At 39.1% G+C, this 22864-nt stretch overlaps 1 protein-coding gene across 2 annotated transcripts in view; it reads right to left on the bottom strand.

The window, feature by feature from the left end:
- LGR5 (leucine rich repeat containing G protein-coupled receptor 5) overlaps nt 1-22864 on the bottom strand; it is a 115177-nt gene that overhangs the window by 5755 nt on the left and 86558 nt on the right. For both annotated transcript variants that reach the window (XM_033118727.1, XM_033118728.1), the window contains 10 exons: nt 18596-18667; nt 15717-15785; nt 14295-14366; nt 10973-11044; nt 10749-10817; nt 10536-10607; nt 6794-6859; nt 5742-5813; nt 1738-1809; nt 798-923 (listed from right to left, as the gene is read on the bottom strand). In XM_033118727.1, the coding sequence (XP_032974618.1) occupies nt 798-923; nt 1738-1809; nt 5742-5813; nt 6794-6859; nt 10536-10607; nt 10749-10817; nt 10973-11044; nt 14295-14366; nt 15717-15785; nt 18596-18667 (762 nt within the window). The remainder of the gene's footprint in view (nt 1-797; nt 924-1737; nt 1810-5741; nt 5814-6793; nt 6860-10535; nt 10608-10748; nt 10818-10972; nt 11045-14294; nt 14367-15716; nt 15786-18595; nt 18668-22864) is intronic.

Here is a 22864-nt window from a genome sequence, read left to right as displayed (position 1 = left end):
TAAGGTTGAGTGATGGGTATTTTATTTTCTCTACTTTAGTGTTTGAAAATTTCCATAATAAAAATGTTTAAAAAAAAATGACTGCTGGGAAAATTGTAGCACCATTAAAAAGTGCTTATGGTATGACATAATGTTAAGTGACGAAAACATGATAAAACTTTGTGTACGTACTATGAGTCTAACAATTAAAAATACATTGGAAACAAAGTCTGGAGGGAAATAACATAAAAAGTTGTCTAGGGGGTAATTTTACATTTTTTTCTCTCTTCTACTTTCCAAACTCTCTTTTGGGGTTATGATTTTACAAGTATGTAAAAAGTACTTTGATTAAAAAATATACATATATATAGTCTTTCAAGGGACTTCTTTATGGAAACTAAGCATAACAGATCTTAAAGAGCGTTACTTCCTCAAACAAATATTAATTTAGTACATTTTATTAGAACATATACACAAGCTAGATGAATTTTAAAATGTAAACAGGACTACAATAATGTTATCATGTTATTTAATTACATATCCTAGTTTAGTTCCCATGGATCAATGGTTTTCAAACTCTTTCCATGAACTCAATAATTCCGGGAGGCATCTTTGAGAAAGAAAGGAAATGTGGTCAGGAAGACCCATTCTTCCACTTGGGGCCTCGTCCTAACAATGCCGCAGGGGTGGGAGACTTGAGGGCATGCAATGAAATTCAAAAGAGTCCCATGACCTCATAAATTTTGCAAACAACTATAACACGTCTATTATTTCACATGACCACAAATGTATCTTATTAGTTTTAATGACAAACTCACTTGAGTTCTGGAAAGTTTTCAGATGATATCAAGCTCTGTAAGGCATGATTTCCTGTTAATTTTAAGTGAGTTAAACCATGTAACCCAGTTACAGGAAAAGATGACAGGCGGTTGGACGACAGGTCCCTGCAAAACATCAAACAACAATTGGCTTTTAGTCTGTGTTAGCATAAAATGTTTACATAAAAAAAAACAACCTAAAGATTATTAAACAGTTCCATAAAGACTTCTAAGCAAGGTCCTCACTTTTAATGGTAAAAGTAATTATTTTGGTTTCAGCTCCTGATACCTTTTCTATTTACAATCAAGATTGCAGAGGTAAACTGCTTTAATTGCATCCAAATTATATTTTCTATATTCAGCTTAATTTTGCCAGGTGGCAACATCTTAAATTAAGTGCCAGGTGCTACATCTAGTTTGAAAAGTGATGCTGATTGGATTAAGTTAGGAGTGAGAGGGACAGCGTTCAGGGGTTTATTCCCTTCCTGCTGCCCTTAACTTCTGTCTACCAATTCCTTTTTTTTCTCTATTAGACAAGGGAGATGGGGAGAGGAAGGAGCAAGAGGTGAAAAGGAAGGAAGGAAAAAGAGACAGAAGGTTTTCTATTAGTCAAAATGGGCAACTATAAAATGAAAGCCCTTTAGAAGTGAATTGACATCTTATTCCATTCCACCTGATTGCTCAGTAAAAAATGGAAAATTTCACCTCCGTAACCAGAACCAGCTGTCACCCAGATCCTCAATTATTCACATAAGGGCCCACATGACTTTGGAGGGACACTCGGTTCCTCTTTGGTCTGATCCAGCTCTAATGTGGAGAGTACTGAGGGCTGGGCAATCGGTGAACTGTGGGCTTCTTCAGCAAAACCAACATTTTTGATTTACTTAGATGGTCCCTAGTTATTAAATGACATGCCATAAACAAATAATAAAATACTCACAGCTTTCTTAGAGATGGCAAAGTAGAAAATGCATTGGGGTGAATAACGGCAATTTTGTTCCAAGCTAAATTCCTATTTTTTTTAAAAAAAGGCAAGTCAGAGGATTATATAATAAAAGAATACCGTGTGAAGTTTTACCATATATATTCATTCTAACAAAATTTAATTTCCATTCAGGACGGGAACAATTAACTTACCAAATTATCCTTCAGATAAAGATATTAACAGTATAAAATGAGTAAAGAGAGAACTTTAAAGCAACCTTGTTTAAATCAAGGAAAATCATTCAGGTGGATATCTTAGTTTTTACTCTCTTCTTGCTAAAAAGATAACTTTAACACGACTGTAAAATTTTATTAGGACATTTCTAAAACGAGTGGCGGTAGGGGAGTGAGAACTTCTGAGGCTCTTATTCTGACAAGCAAGTCCCTGGATATGTAATGAAACTCAATACGAATTTGTCTGCATTGGTCATGTATGTCAGGCCTTAACAGAAACAGAGATGATTTCAAAAGAAAATTCCCAGTAAAGGAGACAGACATTTAAATTCTTAACTGGGAAATGAATAAAACAGGGGCTAGCATATGTCGGAAATAAGATCCTTTGATAACAAAGAAAATCTACAATTTATAGAGAAATAAAATTCCATCACCCTTTCCCTTCACATCACTCCTTTCCTTCATATACACATAAATGTAGATAATTTCACAGGAATAAGAACTTCCACATTAAAAAAAAAAAAAGCAGTGAACTTAAAATTGGTATTTTTAAAATGCCGAACTAATAAGGGTAACTAAAGTATAGACATTTGAATTAATTGAAAATGATCACAGCTTACTTTTCTCTAGCGCAGATTGGTGATTTATTTATGATATTGGGCCCCCTGAGTTACCTTGAATAAATGGTATTCACATAATATTTATTATTTGAGAAGCTACCTTAAATTGGGGAAAACAGAAAGTCTTTTAATTTTGCCCCTTTCATTGATCCCAGACCAGGAGAAAATTCCAGCTACCACGGAGAAGAAATGGTATGAAAGGAGTGGGAAAGCTGCAGGTGGTGGCTGCAGTGAGGTGAGGAGACTGTCTTCTTCTGAGCTGCTCACACCATATGTGTTCCGTGAGGGATGCCAAGTCATACCATCTGTCAAAGCCTCTTTGGTGGCTTCAAGTTGAACATCGGGGCCCCGGCAAGCTTCACAGAATAGTATATCAGGAATGTAGGCCAAGTTTTGCCACAGGGCCTTTGAGAGATATGACTAGGTTTTAAGTAAACGTGGGAGAATATGTACGTTTAAAGGACTGTAATTCCATTCCAATCGGTGAGCCTGCGTGCTGGGTCCTCCCCCATCCAAGCAGGAGCCATTTCCACGATTTGGTCCTGCTCTGTGCCTGGGGCTGGCCTTGTAGGCTACATCCCCAGGGTGCCCTGCTCTTTCCTGTGGGAGTCGTAGGGGAAGCCCCTGGAGAAGGGAGTGTGTGGCGCTTGTGATCTGCTCCTTCTCTGTTTTGCAATCTTGTCTCTGGCAGCAGCTGCACACTTTCTCAACCACGGTGTTCCCTCTCTGTGCCCCAGCTCTTCCTGGGTTTTGGAAACATTTCCTCCCTGTGTCTCTGCAGCCCCCGTCTTGGTCATGCTGCTGGGTTCTGCACACCCATCGCTTGCTTGCTCCCTGCCAACATCTGTGTAAGTAGCCTTTCATTTGAACCATCTGAGGTGAATTCTGTTTCCTGCCAGGACCTCACTGATATACCCTAAAAGGTTATTTAGTTGTTCTAACAATAACAACAACAATAGTAACAATAATAACAATAAACCTGTTGCATATTTACTATGTGCCAGATACGGTTATGAGGGTTTTTTTTTTTCATATATATGTATTATCTCATAACCCTCAATATATCCCTAAGAAGGAAGTATTATCATTAGCCCCATTTTCCTGGTGAGGAATGAAGCATAGAGCATAAGTGACTTGCTTCAAGTCACAGAGTGAGCTCAGAAGCTGGGATCATTTAAGGTACAAAGAAGAGATGACCACACAATTCTTCCTGCCCGTTTCTTTCCTGGTTAAACCGTTTCCAAAGTGTGTCTCAAATTGTTTAAGAATCACCTTAGGGGGATTACTCATGCAGACTGACTTCAGAGTCCCCGATCTTTTGCTCAGAACGTGTTTGAAATTCTTAAGTAAATAATGAGAGAGCCACTGCACCAGACCGTGGGGATAAGAAGATTGACCAAGTTCTTGTTTTCAGGTACAGCCTGGCGCCCTGACGGCAGTGCTGAGTGCTGCGGCCTGCAGTAGAGAATGTGCAGAGCACGTCGGAGTGGATGGGCTCAGAGGCAGGAGGTCATGTTCTTATGGGATGCACAGGGGTGAGTGAAGAGTGGGGAAGAATCCACTGGGCCACAAGACCGGGAAAAACAGCATCCGCGGGTCCAGAGACTGGGAATGTGTGGTGAGAGGCGAGGGCGTCCCAGGAGGTTGGGATGAGATTTTAAAAGGCAGTCCTGGGAAGCTTGGTCTTGATCTTGAAGACAATAGGAGAAGAATGAGGTTTTATGAAGCAGAAATGTAACATGATTTGATTTCTACTCAAGAAAAAATGAGAGTGAGATGAATGGGTGGAGACTGACAGTGGAAAGACTGGTTAGAAGGATGAGATGGTAATCCAAGTGAGTGATTCCGTGGGCCTGAGGCAGAAGAGTGAATGAAATGGAGTAGGCAGAGTCTGATAAGTCACTGGATGTGAAGTCTGAGGGGCAGGAGAAATTTGGGGGACTCAGACATGTAGGTTTCAGAATCTGTGTCACTTTCTTTGGGTATCTTTAGAGGTCAGCCTTTTATTTCTTTTATATATATGTATATAAATCTATATTATAAATCCATTATATATATATATATATATATTTGGTGAGAACAATTGAGTTCTACTCTTTTAGCAAACTTCAATAATATAATACAGTATTACCAAATATATCAGCATTTTAAAGAAAAACTGACTTTTGAAAACTGTGAGAACTCAAACCTGGGAAATAAGGTAGGTAATAAAAGTAGGTAATGTATTTTTGTTTTATATTTATTTTAAAAAGTAAAAGAACTTCAGAAGCTAGGGGTAGCCCCAAAGTAAGGAAAGGGCCACACAATTCAATTCAGAATAAGATGGTTTTCAAAGTAAATTTTTGAGAGAACTTGTGATTCTTAAAGGTGAATTTAAAATGTTTTGAGGAATGGTATTATTTTACCAGAGTATAGTCTCTTAAGTATTAATAAAAACTTTAGGGAAGAAAAGATTTTAAACAATATACCATAATTTAAATATTACATATTGTCATCATTCATCAAAATTATATTGAAATCCAGTTTCAGGATGTTTTAACTATCACCCCCAAAAATCTGTTACCCAGTTCTTTTTAAATTTATGGTTACTATATGGGGTTTTCAATTATAAAATGGAATTAAATATTCACATGTCTTAGTTGTCTGAGCAACGGAAGCATTTTTGAAGACAGGTGTGCTCAAACCTTAGTGTACTTGTTAAAATGTCAACTCTCAGGCCCCACTCCAGAGATTCAAACTCATGAGGCAGGTGTGGACCTGGAATCCGCGTTTTTACATTCCCCTGCCCACCCCCCGCCCCTCATAATTCTTAAATCACATTTTGAGAAACTGTTTGACTAGGAAATAAATGGACAAATGGACAGGAAGAATTGTGTGGTCATCTTATCTTTGTATGCAAAATGATCCGGGACAATTCCAGGCTACTACGAAACACATTTTGTCACTCACAGCATGGCTTCCTTCCTCTTTATCAAAGTTTCATGGCTGCTGATTGCAAAGTTACCACTATTGAATTTATTTCTGGAAACAATCCTGAGCTAAATATTTGCCTTTTCGTAGCAAATATATTCACAAAGGCCCAACAATACGCACATACAGTGAAAAAAATATATGAGGGGGAAGCCCCAAAGGGAAAGAAAGTGCTCTGGGAAGGGGCAGTACTCACAGAGATCGGAGGCTCAGCAACTGCTGGAAAGTGTCCACTTTAATTTCATAGATTTCATTATGTCGCAGGTCTCTGAAATGACAGAGTTCCAAAGATTGATTTCAAAGTGACTGGTTTCAAAGATTCGTCCTCAGAGAACGTTTACAGAGGAATTACCTGCCCTCAATCAAAGGAACACATGAAATAGGACTATCAAGTGACTGTTTAAAATGTTTTTGTTGTTTAAAAAAGAACATAAGAATTTACACACTTAAGTATCATCTCTCTTTCAAAGCAATTAGTTCCTTTGGGTGAATATAAAACCATAGTCCAGATGCCGTCATCACTCAAACACTTTGAGGATGTCTCTTCTGACTCTACCTTTTGAGCCTTTCTTGTATTCTTTGAGGGTAGGCAGGAGTTTCAAATCTTTACCTTTCCAAGATGGATTTTTTCCCTCTCTTAATCATCCAGAGTCATTCAGAGAAAAATTAAGTTTGGGAAAGGATAGATGTTTAATATTGTTTTGATCAAGACCAAAGTATGACTATGAAAACAATGAAGGCTGATGTTTTATGGAGAAGGCAATTTAATAGAGGAATCGAAAAAATTTCATGTGTGAGTAGCATCAATAGCACCTCAAATATGGCAAATACAGCACCTCCTCTAAAGATGACTATTGTGAAATGAACATGCCAACAAACTCAAGTCCCCCATATTAAAAAATAACACCATTCATTGGATATGTAAGTTTAGAAAAATTCCAAAGCTCAAACAAACCTACTTCATTATTGCACCAGTTCAGGGGGGAAAAAACCAAATACATAATAAAGGCTTTACTTATAGTACAATGTATAGTAAAACAATATAATGTATTTGTACTCATTTGGGAAGTATGTATTTCCCAACTTTATAGCCATCTTATACAGTCACATCTTGTGTGTGTGTACAAAGGGAACGCATCCATCAAATGTCTTCCCAGTGAACCATACGGTAAGCAAACCAGTGACCCTTGGAAATGTGATTTCGGGCTTGTTTTTCGCTAGGTGACTTAGAGACTCTTATAGACGTACATTTTCTGAAGCTTTTGGCAGACTGAAAAACTGGGTAAGTCTTCTAGCAGGTTGTAAGATAGATCTCTGAAAAGCAGAAGATACAAAAGGGAAAATCTGTTACATATTAATCATAAGGAAACATGCTTTGCTCTCTTTTCCTCTCCAAGATGATATACAGTGTTTCCCGGAAAATAAGACTTAGCACGATTTTTCAGGAAGACATCCCCTGAATATAAGCTCTAATGCATCATTTGGAGCAAAAATTAATATAAGACCCGGTCTTATTTTCGGGGATACATGGTATCTCCCAAAGGCAGACTCTGAACGTTTCCCCAGCCCTGCCATGGAGCAGGTAGTCACTGGCATTATTGGATTAAACAGTAGATTCAAATGTTTACTGAAATGTAACTGTTATACATCTTTAATTGATTTAAATAATTTACTTAATGAATTTATTTATATTTTGTTCGTGATCATCTACAGTGTTCTAGCTATTATCTTACTGAAATGAGTACAAATCAAATTAAATCATTGTGCCTCTGTTTCTAAGAGCTGCTATATCTCTACAGCTAAAAGAATCATTGTTGGTTCTCTTCTAATCAACTAAAATAAAACTCCAACCACAATTCCAAACATAGCACTAACTTTGAAATCAATCACTATGAGGGAGGAAAATATCTAAGAAAGTCTTCAGCCAAAACTCAACAAATTACAGAATAACAAAAACATCTGGATATATTTAGAGTATAATATAACTAATCTAAAACAAGCCATGGTAATTTGCAGAAAGCTTAAAAAAAAAGAAAGCGGATAGATAAAGTAATATACATATATATATATATATATATACATGTACACGCACACATATACATACATATATAAAAGTATATGTGTATATATAATCTTGTCTCATGTTTTAGAAGTTATCAGCTAATCAGTTAACACATTTTCATGCCTGATTCTAATTCTTAGAACCAGATCACCACTATGCAACTGAAAAATCAATACTGTTTTCTAAGAGGCTTTTAAATTATTTTATTCTTGTAGTTGATCACTTTATCCTACATGTATTGAATAGATGGAATTGGTATAGAAATACAGTTCACTTATTACACATAAATAGTTCAAATGAAGCTGTTTGCAAACACAAATTTGCAGTTTATATTAGAACGTTGAAAGACCAGACCAAACCAAAACCAAAACAAAAAAAACAAAACACCCCCAGAACCACACCTCACATCTATACACAAACACACCTGATAAACAATATAGTAAATATTTCTGAAAAGTAGTGAATGAAATAAAATGGACATGTATTATCAAAGCTGATAATAACTTGGTTCACTCAATTCCACAGGCTTCAAGGGGGCAGATCCTTCCAGAGTACCTCTTTGAGGAGGATACATACACTCTTCTTCTACGTAAAGACACAGTATCACCTCCTACCCACCTTCTACCTAATGACTTTCATGGTTCACATTGATCAAGCACTTCTTATATATAGACGCCATGTTTACAGCCTCATCTGAACTATTTCATTTAATCCTTGTGGTCGCCTTGTGGGGGCGACACCTATGAGTATCACACAATGGGAAATAACTTGCCTAACTAACGTCACCAGCTAGGAACTGGGGAAAGCCACACACTGCCAAGTAATCCCCATGTAGGTGAAGCAACTTGGGACAAAACCCCTCATGTGCAGTGAAATTTCCTCATGTAACAAGTACCCAGTGGATAATTCAGTCTCAGAGAGGTGCTCTCAGACCTATACTTCTAGAATATAAAGTAGATCGTAGTCGAGGTCAGAACCCCGAGTTCTACTCTCAACTTCAACTAATTCTACTTGGTTGACACACAGGCCGAAGCACTGATGTCTTTCTCAGTTCTCTCTTAAATGAAAAGATACCTGCTTTGCTGATCTTGCCGGGTTGTTGTGAAGAACAAATCAATATTCTAGGGTGAAGTGCTTTGAAAATGGCAAGATACTGCCAAGAATGTATTTGTGTTTTTTCAGGCCTAGACAGGAAAGTGTCAACTTAAGGAAAGAATAACTTGAGGAAAGAATAATGGTGTAAAGGAAGTGAGAAATATTAGGGTGGTGCAAAAGTAATTGTGATTTTTGCAATTATTTTTAACCTTTTAAACAGCAGTTACTTTTGTACCAACCTAATAATATGATGAAGAGCTAACACTGCCTGAGAGCTGGCAATGTTCCAAGTGCCAGCGTAAGTGTTTGGCATGTAAATAACTCACTTAATCTTCATGATGATACTCTGACGGAAGCGGCTACATCTCAATTTTATAGATTGGGAAAGAAAACCCAAGAAAGGCTAAAATAACTTGCTCAAGATACTGTGCTGATATATAGGAATACTGGACTTGAACCAGAAAAATAGACCCCAGAGCCCTATCTTGTAACCAATTTGCTAGTCAGCCTCCATTTATACAGTTCTAGACCTGGGTGGTTTACCATTCACTGCATGACATAATGGAGATAGACATGATTTAAATACTGGCTCCCTACTTATTAATTACAGTATGCGAAATCCTAGTCATGTTACTGAGCCAGAAATGAAGATAATTATGCCTATTCTGGGTGCGGGAGGCAGAATTCTGAGATGGCCCCTAGATTTCCACTACCTGGTATACATATACTTTCAGTTATCCTAGCAAAGTACCTGTATTTAAATTTGGACTCTGCTCCTTTCTTGCAGTGTGACCGTGACAGAGAATAACTTGAGGAAAATACTTCACTTCTCTAATTCTCAGTTTTCTCATCTGTATCTACCCCTTGTAGCGGGATGTGGGCGTGACGAAGAGGAGACTTGCTTTGCGTTCCCTTCCTTCAGACATGAGTGCCTGACTTCAAGGCTATCATGTGGTGTTATTGCGACTCCCTGTCACTGAGCACCTGAGGGCTGAGTGATGTAGCAGGCTGCGGATAAGGGAAGGCAGAAGCACCACGGCAAATGTTTCTGTTTTTCCACTTGACATTTATAGTGCTGCTTGCCGTTCTGCTACTAGGCGAAACCTATTGTGGAATTACAGGCATTCAACTGCCGCAGATGTGACAACAGAGCCATGGCAAGAGATGAAGGGTCCTTTCATGAAGTCCCAACAATGCTTGAGTGGACAATAATAGGGCTGAGTGGCAGTTGAGGGAGAGGACTGAAAATGGAAGGCCAAAACAAGGCTCTTCAAATTCCTATGAATTGCTTTTTTTGTACAACGTAGGAAGGGCAGAGAAAAAAGCTCCAAGTCAACAGAAATAACATATGCAAACTGTTTAACCATTAGGTGAAACATTAGAACATGGCACCCACAACTATACCGGAAGAATGTGTGGTCTCCTTTATCAAGGTTTGTGTGGATCTGATAACTTAATTTTTTTATTTTGGCATCCATGTTAGGCTTTTAATCTCTTATGTCATTTTTTTTGTTTTCTGCTCCACAAAGCCTTTAGAAGGGGAAGTGAAGTTATTTTGGCTTGTTCATATCCATTTTCTGAAAGGAAACCTGTGCCAATTGAAACTCTAATGGGAGACTGGGATTTGGAAACAAAGGGTACACTGCCATCCTTACCAGGGTCAGAGCAGAGAACCATTTCCCTAGCCCAAAGGGGGCAGAGGAGGCCTGACCTGGGGACCTGCAAGGAAGGAACTTTCTTCTCTTTTAAAGGATTATTGAAATAATGTCTGCCACTTCACCCCTAAATGGAAGCTGCCTGTTTACACAGCGTTATTGCCTTACTGATACGCACAGCACTTGGAGATTAGGTAACTGATCACACACGGTTTGAGGAAGAGATGAGATCTGTGCTCCAGTTAAAGTCCTGTAGAAACACAAACCAGACATGAGTCTTTTATTCAAGCATCGCACAGTGACGTATTTTGATTCACTGACATTAAGACTGGTCAGGGTTTCAGGGCAGTGTCCATTCTGGGCAAAGGCAAGAGCCCACTCAGGTACTTACAGACTCTCCAGGCTTGCAGTTCCAGTTAAATCAGGAAATTCAGTTATTTGTGAGGCACCGTTCAAAGTCCTAGAAGGAAGGGTACATGAGTATTATTGGGAGAAGATTCTAGAAAGCGGTAATCTTTATTGCCATTTTCAAAGCACTTCAACTTATAATATTCATTTGGTTGTTACAGCAACTCTACAAGGAGAAAGTGATTTATCTGTTAGAGAAAAACTTACAGTGTTCTTAGTTCAGGTAAATGTTGAAAAGCGGATCGTCCAACAAGCTGGATGGGGTTGTCATAGAAATGTCTGAAAAAATCCAAACACCAATATCTTAGTGTAAAACTTGAATGGCAAATGAATACCTGCTCAAAATTTCAACAACTACATGAAACGTATTTATATAATTTTGATTATACTGTATTACATAACATTCTTGATTACTTGGTTTCAGGCAAACCTCAGAAGGGTTTTAACTCACATTAAGAGGCTTTTGGTAAGAAATACACAGTACATAAAATTGAAAATTTCTGAAAGCAACAAGGCAGATATGAGTGATAGTTACTAAGGAAAAAAGCAGGTGAACTAACTGTAGTTATTACTTAAAAGTCCTCCTTTGCCTCCAACATCTGTGGACCATCCATTGAGCGGCAAAAAGGTAATTCAAGGTGCCAGCAAACATATCATTAATCAAAGAATGATGAAATTCTACATATCTACATGAAGATTATATCCTCTGGTCAAATCTTATCACGATACACACAAGGGATTCCTCAAATTATCTGAGAAGAAATGAACTATCCTGGGTTTTTTTTGTAATGTTAGATTTTTTTTTTTTTTTATGTGTTATTGCTCGAAAAGGTGAGACATTATTAATGCTGGAAAAAACTTTGTTTTACAGATGTTTTCTGTTTGCACTGCCTGGTAGATGGGGCCCCACACCTGAGCTACGATATCCTTCCAGTTCAATGAAATTCAACAAATATTCATTGGTGTCTACTATGCTCAAAGTCTGAGGGTAGCACTGCAGGGACTGAGAGACTGATCCATGAAGGAAGCTCTTGTGGGGTCTCTACCATGTGCCTGGCATTATGCTGGATGCTGGGCGTTTGAAGAAGAATGATAAGCTGTCCCTGCCATAAAGAAGCTTGGAATCAGTTGGGATAAAATAAATACATAAGATGATATAATTTTCTAGTTGACAAAGCATTACCATATGTATAGCTCAACTGATCCACCCAACAACTTAGTAAGATCCGGAGAGTAGACACTTAGATTCTATTTTTGTTATTTTTGGAGGAAGAAACTGAGGCTCAGATACTCTGGCAAGTTCATTGCCTCCCAGTGCTTCAATCTTCTAATTTATTAAATTGAGATAATAATACCTACTTGTAGGGTTTGTGTACGCATTGAAAGAGCTAATGCATTGTGTAATACCTGGCATACTGCCTAGGATATACTTGTCACCCAGCAAACCTAAGTCTTCTTCTGCACTCCTACTCTCTGACCTCTTCTTTTCTCTTGTATTGAATAATTGGTAAGAGAAATATAGGAATATAGGTCTACAGATTAAAAATGGAGTTTTCCTTATAATATTACACTATCCCTTATCAGCACTATATGCTTATATATTCGTACATATGTATACTGGACAGATATGATACACATGCTTGTATAAATAAGGTAGAAGTATCACAAATACAAATAAAGAGCTATAGGGCTCTCAGAAGGGAGTTCTCTCATGAGGTCAAGAAGAACTTCATGGCAATGTCACTGAAAAGAGACCCTGGGACACACAATTTCAACAAGCATCGGGAGGGAATGGAATCATAGGAGCGAAGGAAATGAGGAAAGAGCTTTGTTCTATGAATTTAGCTTAGTCGGTCTGGGTTATGGCATAGGGTAATTGAGGAGAGCTTTGGGGAACTGGCTTGGGCCACGTGGAAGAATGTGAATGTCAGGGTAAGGAGCTTGCGTTTAATGTAAATAGACAATCCTGAGTCTCCGTATGTGTCACAGCAAGAGAGTGGTAACATGGATGCTGTGCCTGGAGACAGATGACCGGACCCTGCCAGTGGTGGAGGCAGGGAGTTGAGCCTTAGGGTGGTAACAGTCTAGAGGTGAGGGCTTGCAGGGGCTGGTGGAGGAGGGGGTGAGAAGTCCTGTATAGGATGAGGACTTCAAAGGCAGAAATGAGGCCTGGGTAGCCAGTGGGACACAGGAAGCATTCCCAGAATCTGGAAATCAGGGTGAGCATGGATTAGGGTGGCAGTGACAAGACATAGAAACAGAGGCAGAAGCAAGGAGAGGAGAGTTTCAGGGAGAAAATAGTCAACATCAAATACTGGATAGAAAAGCTAATAAATTTTGGAGGCTGTTAATCCCCCTCAAGAGGTATTAGCATATCAAAAGAGTGATAAAAAAAACCCCACACAAAACAATCCTGTGGCTGCTAGGAAAAAGAAGCAAAGGCAATGCAATTTGCCAAGCTCTTACTATGTAAATACTCTCTAATGAGGATTAATGTTTATTGGCAATAAACTTTAATACCCTTAGTTTGCCAACATACTGTCAGAACATTTCAGAAACGATGAATAGTATTTTTTCCCCCACTTGTCAGGGCTAATTTGGATTCCAGCTCATTTGTGACAAATGCTACACAGTTCCAGATAGCCTCTTAATCAAGTTGGCGCAGGACAAATACCTGCCAAGAAGTGCCCTTAGAGTCATGTTCAACAGTTGTCCTTACTCTCCTCCTCCACATTTGAGACTTCTCACCCATGACCGCTGGCCAATATTGTGTCCCAAATCTGCCAGGTGTCTTTTAACTGAGAGCCAGCCTAATATTCACATATTTTCATCTTCCTGTATATGTACATGTGATCCATCTTATGTCTGTGCTAAATGTGAAGCATAGAATTAATTATACCTTGTAGTTGTAAACCTATTTTATGCTTTTAATGGTACATAAATCCTCACAACCACCTTTCTATAATGTCTGTGCATTTCTAGAATTACAATCACCTTGTAATTCTATAAATGTGACTCAATGCTTGGACTTGACAATCAATGGATATAGAGACTCAGCATACAACAGTACCCCACCCCCACATTCCCCTCCACCAATTTAGGCTGGAATCTGTTGCTATAAAGGACTCCTATTTGTACGTAATAATTTACATTTCTAGTATACTTGGATTCAAGTTCTGATGACTAGGTGAACTTGACATCGAGGCTTTAAAAATCAGTTTTATTCCTTAGAAAACAGAGAGGAGCAAAAGCATTTCACAAGATCATTGTGAAGTGAGACAAGGCAACTGAAGATATGAAGCATAATGTGATGCATATTGTAGATCCTAAGAAGAAAGAACTTTTTATGTAATTTCAGCATTCGGCTAAAACCTGGCAGAACATCTCTCTCTCTATTTCTCTATGTAGATTCTTAAAATGACTACGACAAAACTTGGGCAAATGTAGAGCATTCATTGTATTATATTTAAAATTGCAATACATACTATATTTCAGGATGGAAAAATAAAAAAGAACGATGGCCACTTACATTGTAATAAGAGAAGGGTTGCCAACAAATGCTTTCTCAGGTATTGACTTGATATTGTTGCTATGAAATCCTCTAGAAAGAGAGGATAAAATGATTTATAGAAAATAATGTGTGGGGTGAAATTATTTAATAGTGCCCCCCCCAACCTCCCCCTGGTAATACACAACACATTTAGTAACTGGAGGAAAAAGTTAAATTCCTCAATTGCAGTTTGAAACTAATGTGCCCTCACGTACTCTCTAGGAGAAAAAGAAATCAAAAGCTGTCATCTTGAAAGAGGAATAAAGAATCTGAAAGTAATAATTATGCTTTATGGAAACTTAACGATCTCATGTTATAAAAAGAAAATCCATCTGTTAATACCTGATAGAGCACCATTGTATAACAACTTGAGACAGATGGAACCATCTTTTGAGAGAGGATTATGATCACTCTTCCTGACCCCAATTGAAGCTAGAAGAGAAGGTTGACTTAAGCTGCAGGGAAATTCAGATTGAAGTAATCGCCTTATGAGGACATTTCCTGAGGTGAAGGAAGGTGGTCAGGGAGTCTGTAATAACAAATTGATTCTCATCTGTCGATGCTAATGTCTGAATGGCAGAGGGGCAGAGGCAAAGATCTTTGGGTGCTATGTGGGCAACTGGCTGGATAAGATGGGTGATGCTCTTTGGTCTTCCTGACCACAGACAATGATGGCTTGCTTCCCAGTTAGGCCACAAGTGGGCTTTGCTGAGGCAGAACCTTCTAAAGATTCTTTCTTATAAGCAAGCCTTGCTGTCTACCTCCTTTAGCTGTGTGCCTTATTTCTCTCTTCCAGGAGAATAGGCTTTGTTTGTTTTTTCCTTACATAGGTTATTTTTAGGTACAAAGAAAAGCTAATTAAATTACAGTATATAAAAGACAATATATGCAACCTACTAGCTGAAAGTTAGCTTTACTTTAGTAAAATTGTGGGTTTTTTAAAGAATTAAATAAGATTCACGAAGCATTTAAAGAATGTGAAAGCATTAATAGCATAACACTAGGCACATACATTTTATTCTAAATTGCATAGACTTATGCAACCTAGAAAGGTTTGTTTTTCAAAATGTCAGCAAATAACTGAATTCTATTACAGTTCTCTACAAATCCATAAAGTATAAATATTGGGGGAATATGGATTAGGAAAGGAGTATGGCTTAGAGAAATACGCTTTTCCTAATATACATACATTAGAGAAACCCATTATAAATTTTAAAAAAGATATCTGATGTTTGCTGGTGATAGAATCAGTGAAAATATATTTGAAGTGTACTTAACTGTCATTTATATGAATTAAAAAATTTTTTCTAGTAAGTTACATTATGTACAAAAATCAAATATATTTTAAAATAAATCCACAAAGAATAGAGATCTCCCATTAAATTTGTCCTAAATACTTACAGTTCTTTAAGGTTGGAGAGTGTCCTTATTGCAGTGGGGAATTCATCAAGATTATTGTAATTCAAGTCTCTGAAAATAAGAAAATAGGATTTTCAGTTTTTCATGTAAAAATTCATATATACTATGTTTACAAGGAAAGTTAACATGCCATTTCAATGGACCAGGATCATTGATGAAAATTCTCATTCATTTTCTTTATGGAGAGAGATTTGCTCCGTTCGCTGACCACCCTCATTCCACAAGTATCTGCATTAAAATGGTCATTAGACTGATCATGACAAATTTCAGAGTCAAGACTCAACAGCACAGGGGCATTTTTTAAAAGAGAGGGGACATGTAGCAGTGTTAATGTCCAAATAGGAGGGACTTGGCCAGGTGTTGGCCAGAGCCTAGCTCACTAAGCTGCCAGCGTGTATGCGTCCTGCTCTGGGTTCCTGATTCACATGCTCTTTCTTGTTCCCTCCTTTACTCTCTTTTTCTCCTGCATTTTAGAGTCTCGCCTGAGAGGACATCTTGGAGAGCTGCTTTGTCCCTCACTCCTGTAGCACGCCTGGATCCCTCACAGCCCTTGCGACTTCCAGGAGGACAACCTGCTTCCGGAGAGGTTTACGTGGCACAGGGTACTCTCAAGAAGGACATTAGGTCTAGAATTTTCTCAGGGTCACAAATAATAGTAATGATTCAGATCAGAAGTCTGATCTTTTTCTTGGTCTGTGAGGCAAACCCCAAATCTTTCATGCACAGAGATGGAAGAGCCAAACAATTACAAATCAGTAATTTCTTTATTTGTCATGACATAAATGGCTTTTCAATCCATTACTTACAAGAGCTTTATAGATTTACTCCACCTTATATCTACGTCTTCGTATGAAAAGGAAATTGCCTCCTGGTCTCTGGGAATGGCAGATTTCCCAGATGACACAGAGAAACCTTTTGGTCAGGCAATCAGATGTGGTTAGATCTTCCTCTGAGGAGAAGAATTGCTATTTAATTTTAAGAGTGAGATAATTTGACTGAGTTAAACATGAATCAAGATTCCTACTTGTCTGGCACAAACCATCCTTAAGCTATACTGCAGGCAGGAAACTCATGTCTTTTGCGGACATCAATTTTCTTCCTGTTTGTAAATCTCTCCAGATGCTCTCTTTTGATTAAACAAGGATTGGGCCCTTATAAATTACTTGGATTTCTAGCGAAGGAAAGGAAGAGGTTGGGAGTAACCAATTTACTGATCCTCTGTAGCCCTGGGCGAGATGAGGGGAGGGGGACCAACAAGAGTCACATGAATTTGTCCTCAAATGTTTTACTCTGTGGTATTTATATGCAATCCTATGTCCTTACCTCAAACAAGGGGGAGAAATGGGGGGGAGAAATACTATTTATGGAAATACCCATCAAAGCCCATCTTGCTTTTTTGTTTCTGTTGAGTTGAAAAGGACTGGAAGGTGCTTTCCATTGCTGAGATCCCCAGCCCAGCTCTGTGTAGATAAGGGAGAAGTTCTAATTTTTCCTAGCAGTTGATGGGAACCGCTTGCTTATGCCATTAATCAAAGTCCTGGCATCAAAGTCCTGCCTGGACAAATTCATCTTTGGCCTCCTTTATGAGGATGACTCCTCCCTTCTCAGACGAAACACAGAGTGACTTAAGTAACCCTGGAAGAGCTGTTAGCGCTGATCAACCTCAAGAAGATCACCAATAATAGATGGTCCTGCAGGAAATGAGTGGACCTGGACTTGGTTGGAGGCTGAACTGACCATATACAAATGGCTAAGCTCTGTGTGCAAATGAATAATGGGCTGCAGGGCCACAGGACAAGTGGTCTTTGGTCATCCTGTTCTGCAGTCCTAGTCAGAGGCAGCATTGTAGATTCAGTGGTCTTGTGTGAATATTAGAAACATGGGGGTTTGGGCTGTGGGCACAGCTGGAACCACCTTTTTCTCGCAGCACGCTGGGAACCCTCACTGCCTGTGACCCCGCCCTCATTCTCTCTCTCCCACTCAATGGGGCCAAGGAGAGCAGCAGCACCTCACCTGGGAGAAGGCTCAGCCCAGGTGTGGCCCATAAAGATCCCTTCTCACGGTGGCTCTGGGAGACACTCTAGGTTACATTCAGCTGGCTGGGCTCTATTTTTATTACAGGTAACAACTCAGAACGGAACTTTTGACCTTTTTCTTGGAAGTAGAATATAGCAGTAAACACAGATTTCATAGTCAAAAGAGAGATGGAAGCAAAACCCAGTTATGCTATTGACTAGCTAGGTAATGTTGTAAAGTAACTTAACCCCACTAGAGCCTAAGGTGGGCTGTAATGGCTGCTCTCATAGGATGTTTGCAGGATTAATGAAAACAAAGTACACTAAATGCTCAGCGCGATATTTGACTATAGATATACTTAATACATGGTAGCCACCATAACTTTTTAGTCTTCAGAATTGCTTTTAGCACGAACCCTTCCTATTTCCTAAGGAGATGCCTGTTCTTCTCAGATCAGAGCCTCAGGCATTTGCCTAGTTTGCTCCTCTCCTTCAGTGGGGAGGACTAGACTCAGGAATAGTGAGCCTGACTGACAATATAGAATTGATCCTTGTCGGAGAATACACATTCCTAAGCACTCACTGCTCAGGGGAAAGCATCTCATTTCGCTTATAATGACTCTAACTACTTTATCACTCTTGTTAAATTAGAATAAAAATCTCAATTTTATTGTTTAGCTTTGTGAGGTGTGTGCTTGTGTGTAAGATAAAACCACTGTAAATATTTGTTGAAAGCTAAGCAATTAACTGAACCAAACAGCAAGTTTGACTTTCAGGCTATTTTGATTCCTTCAGAATACTCATGAAAACACTGAAAAAAGGGAAACAAATAAAAGGTCAACTCACAAAGTCTCTAGGCTGTGGAGCCCATCAAAGCATTTCTTTCCCAGGGAGTGGATTCTATTGTTATGGAGATGCCTGCAGGAGAACGTCACAGCGTAGTCAGGAAGGCTGCACAGAGAAACTTAGGCACAATATTTTGATTGCTTAAATCCAAAGAAACCTATACTAAAGAATGCACTAATGCTATACAGGGAATACTTTCTTTAACAATTTTTAAAAACAAAAGGCTATATGCCCCATTCACTCTTACCACAGATGATTCTATACCATAGAAGTTAATAGTCAAGTTTTTACCTTTTGGGTTTAAACTATCACGGAGTGTATCATAATATGAGCAACGTGATTGATAAAAGCAAACTCAGGTTGTTCAGTGTGGTTTTTCAGCCTATTTTCCAGCATGGGTTTTTTCAGCATGGCTTTCGGATGTAGGGCTTTTGGATATAAGACAGAGTAAGAAAGAATAGCTGGATTTCTGTAAATCCATTCCCTCTAGTGGAGGAAAAATTAAATCACCTACCCAGCTTTTGGTGGCTCTGTGGCATCATCTTTGTGTGTGAAATTCAGGATAGAAATTTGCTAATATCACCAAAAATGCCTTATTCTTTCAGAGTAAGGTTTTTATTCTTATAGATATATTTTGGTTTCATGTGAGCTCTATGTGACATTTATTGAGACTCTCCTACATGCAACACATGGGAAAAGGGGCTTAAGGGGAACCTAAAAAATTAGATAAGAGAGATGCTGGCTAGCTCTCAAAGCAGAATATAGTACAGTGCAAGAGACAGACATGTAATCAGGTAAAGTGGAATAATTGAAGGCAGCAGTGGGCTAGTGGGCAGGTGTGGAGTGAAGGGAGAAATAGTGCAGAAGAGGCTTTGCTCAAAGTTCCTATACGATTTGATCCTACAGCCTTGCAAGCTGCTGTCATTTTCCTGTATCAGCATTGATTGACTTTTATATTATACACATGGGGCATATTGCTACACTCTTAAAGAAGACTGATTATTTTTCAAACTATTACTTGAGGATCATTTTTTTCAGGAGAAATAATAAACATTTATGTATTTATTTTTAAATTAACCCACATTGATAGTTTTATTTTTATTCGTATCACTTCTCATAGAAGGCAGACATGATAAATTTGGGGTTGCATAAACCAATTAATTCTTTTTTGCGTCTTATTTTTTGACATTCAATATTATTTTATATTAATTTCAGGTGTACAGCATAGTGGTTAGAAATTTATAAAATTTACGAAGTGATCCCCCTGACTAGTACCCACCTGGCATTATACATAATTATTATATTAATGATTATAGTCTCTATGCTTTACATTCCTGTGACTATTTTATAACAACCAATTTGTACTTAATCCCTTCCCTTTTTTCACCCATCCTAAGTCCCCCTCCCATTGGGCAACCATCTGTGTGTATGAGTTTGTTTTTGTTTTGTTTGTTTGTTTATTTTGTTCTTCAGAGTCCACTTATATGTGAAATCATATAACATTTGTGTTTCCTGTCTGTCTTATTACACTCAGCACAGTACCCTGTAGGTCCATCCATGTTGTTGCAAATGGCAGGATTTCATTCTTTTTTACAGCAGAGTAATATTCCATTGTATATATGTACCACCTCTTCTTTATCCAGTTATCCATTTAGGGACACCCAGGTTGGCTTCATATTTTGGCTATTGTAAATAATGCTGCAGTGAATATATGGATGAGCACGTGCCCTCGAAGTAGCATTATGGGTTTTTTTGGATAAATACCCAGAAGTGGGACTACTAGGTCCTTCTTTGTCTCTTGTTGTATTCTTTGTTTTAAAGTCTATTTTGTCTGGTATAAGTATTATTACCCCAGCTTTTTTTTTGTTTGTTTCCATTTTCATGAAATATCTTTTTCCATCCCTTTACTTTCAGTCTGTGTGTGTCTTTTGATCTGAAGTGAGTCTCTTGTAAGCAGCATATATGTAAGGGTCTTGCTTTCTTATCCATTTAGGCCCCCTATCTTTTGACTGGAGCATTTAATCCATTTATATTGAAAATAATTGTTGGTAGGTATGTAGTATTGCCATTTTATTATTCATATTTTTTTATTTTTTTCATCTTAAGGAAGTTCCTCTAACAATCCTTGTAATACGGGTTTGGTGGTGATGAACTCCTTTACTTTTTTCTTGTCTGGGAAGCTTGTTCTTTTTGCTGTTCTGGGTGTTTTCTGCTACCTCATCTTCTAAATTGCTGATTCAGTCCTCTGCTTCATCTAATCTGTTGATTCCCTCTAAAGTATTCTTCTTTTCAGTTATTGTATTCTTTATTTCTGTCTGGTTCTTTTTTATGTTTTCTATCTCCATTTTTATGTTTCCTATCTCTTTGTTGAAGTTCTCCCTGAGATCATTGAGCATCTTTATAAACAGTGTTTGGGACTCTGCATCTGATAGATTGCTTGTCTCCATTTTTGTTTAATTCTTTTTCTGGAACTTTGTTCTGTTCTTTTATTTGGGACATGTTTCTTTGTCTCCCCATTTTGGCTGTCCCCCTGTGTTTACTTCTATATATTAGGTAGGTCTACTATGTCTCCAGGTCTTAATAGAGTGGCTTTATGTAGTAGGTGTGTTATGGGGCTCAGTGGCGCAGGCTTCCTGGTCACCTAAGCTGTGCATTCCAGGTGTGTCCCTTGTGTGGGTTGTGTGTGCCTCCTCTTGTAGTGGAGCTTTGGTTGCTGTTTGCACATCAATGGGAGGGCCCATTGCTTGTGAGGACTGGCCATGACTACAGTGGAGGAGTTGTGGTGCAGGCGCTGATCCTACCTAACAGGATCTGCCTTCAGCAGGGCTCTGGTACCTGCCCAATCTGTCCCTTGTGTATGTTGTCCTTGAAGGCAGCAGGGTGATGCCCCAGCTTGTTTTGAAGCTGGCCACTGGGCAAGGCAGCCCCAGGGCCACCTGGGAGGGGACCTGCTGCAGGTCAATTTCAGGCACAGCCCATGCCCCATCCGGGGCCACACAGCAGAAGCCACAAAGAAATCTGTAGATGGCTGCCACCCAGGCCTTGTTTGGAAGTGCCTTGAGAACTTCCAAGCTGTGAATCAAGGCCAGCTGCTGCTAGTGCTGGGCTTAGGGCGGCTCAGCCAGAAGTATGAGACATACGCAAGCCAGATGATACTTGTCTGGATTCTGAAAACCTTTGAAAGACTGTAGGAAAGTCTGCAGTATGAGTCAAGGCAGGTGGTTTGTATGAAAAAGCCACTGGAAGTGGCATGGGTATGCTTGAAAGTTGGGTGGGGCGGGGTCTCAGACTCACAAGGTCAGGGTGAACGAATGGTGTCAGCCAGCTTGCTGGAAACTAAGATATGGCAGCTGTCTGCATCTGCACACTGCGAAGGGGGAAGGCTCAACAAAGAAACAATAACTTCTGCCTGCTCCTCCATCCAGGAGAAAGCTGACCCTCCAGCCTTCGTCCTGAAGCCAGACAACTCTGTTCCTCCTTATGTGTCACTGTCGTCTCTCCAGATGCTGCCCCAGTGCTGGAGCTCAGATTTCATTGGTAAGTCCACGTGCATTCCCCTTAAGAGGAATGCCTGGGACTCCAGCTGCCCTCCGTCTCACTCAGCCACAATCTCTGCTGGTTTTCACAACCAGAAATTATGGGGATTTCTCTCGCTGGTACTGGAACCCTGGGCTGGGGAGCCTGGTGTGGCGCTGGGACCCCTTGCTCCTTCAGGTGGGACCTCCAGAGCTGAGATATCCTGCCCCAATTTTCATGGCCACACGTGGTGTGGGACTAGCCCACTCTGCAGCTCTGTCCCTTCTACTGGTCTTGAGGTGGCTTCTTCTGCATGTCCTAAATTGTGGGGCTTCAGTTCAGCAAGATTTTAGGTGATTCTCAATGATGGTTGTTTTGTAGTTTAGTTGTAATTTTGATGTGATTGTGAGAGAAGGTAAGCACAGCGTTTACCTACTCCACCATCTTTCCTGGACTACTACTTGAGAATTATTTTGATTTATTAAAATAATGAAACCTAGACCTATGGGGGGGAAAAAGTCATACACATGCATAGCTCATAGTCAGGTTTGTTCTTGCTTCTTTTCTTCTCTTTTCTTGGTAGGGGTTCAAGAAGTACTCATTAAATAATAGGAAGGGCATATTTCAGTTTGACCTAAATTATAAATTACTATCAGAAATAAGGCATTTTTACTAACTTCAGTCTGTGCTGATTGTACCGTGTGGTGATTACGTGTACAATATACAATGGGTTTCCCTAAGGAAGAAGTCATA

Source organism: Rhinolophus ferrumequinum, chromosome 10, assembly GCF_004115265.2.
Source record: "Rhinolophus ferrumequinum isolate MPI-CBG mRhiFer1 chromosome 10, mRhiFer1_v1.p, whole genome shotgun sequence".
NCBI lineage: Eukaryota > Metazoa > Chordata > Mammalia > Chiroptera > Rhinolophidae > Rhinolophus > Rhinolophus ferrumequinum.
This window is presented reverse-complemented; position numbering and strand designations above follow the sequence as displayed.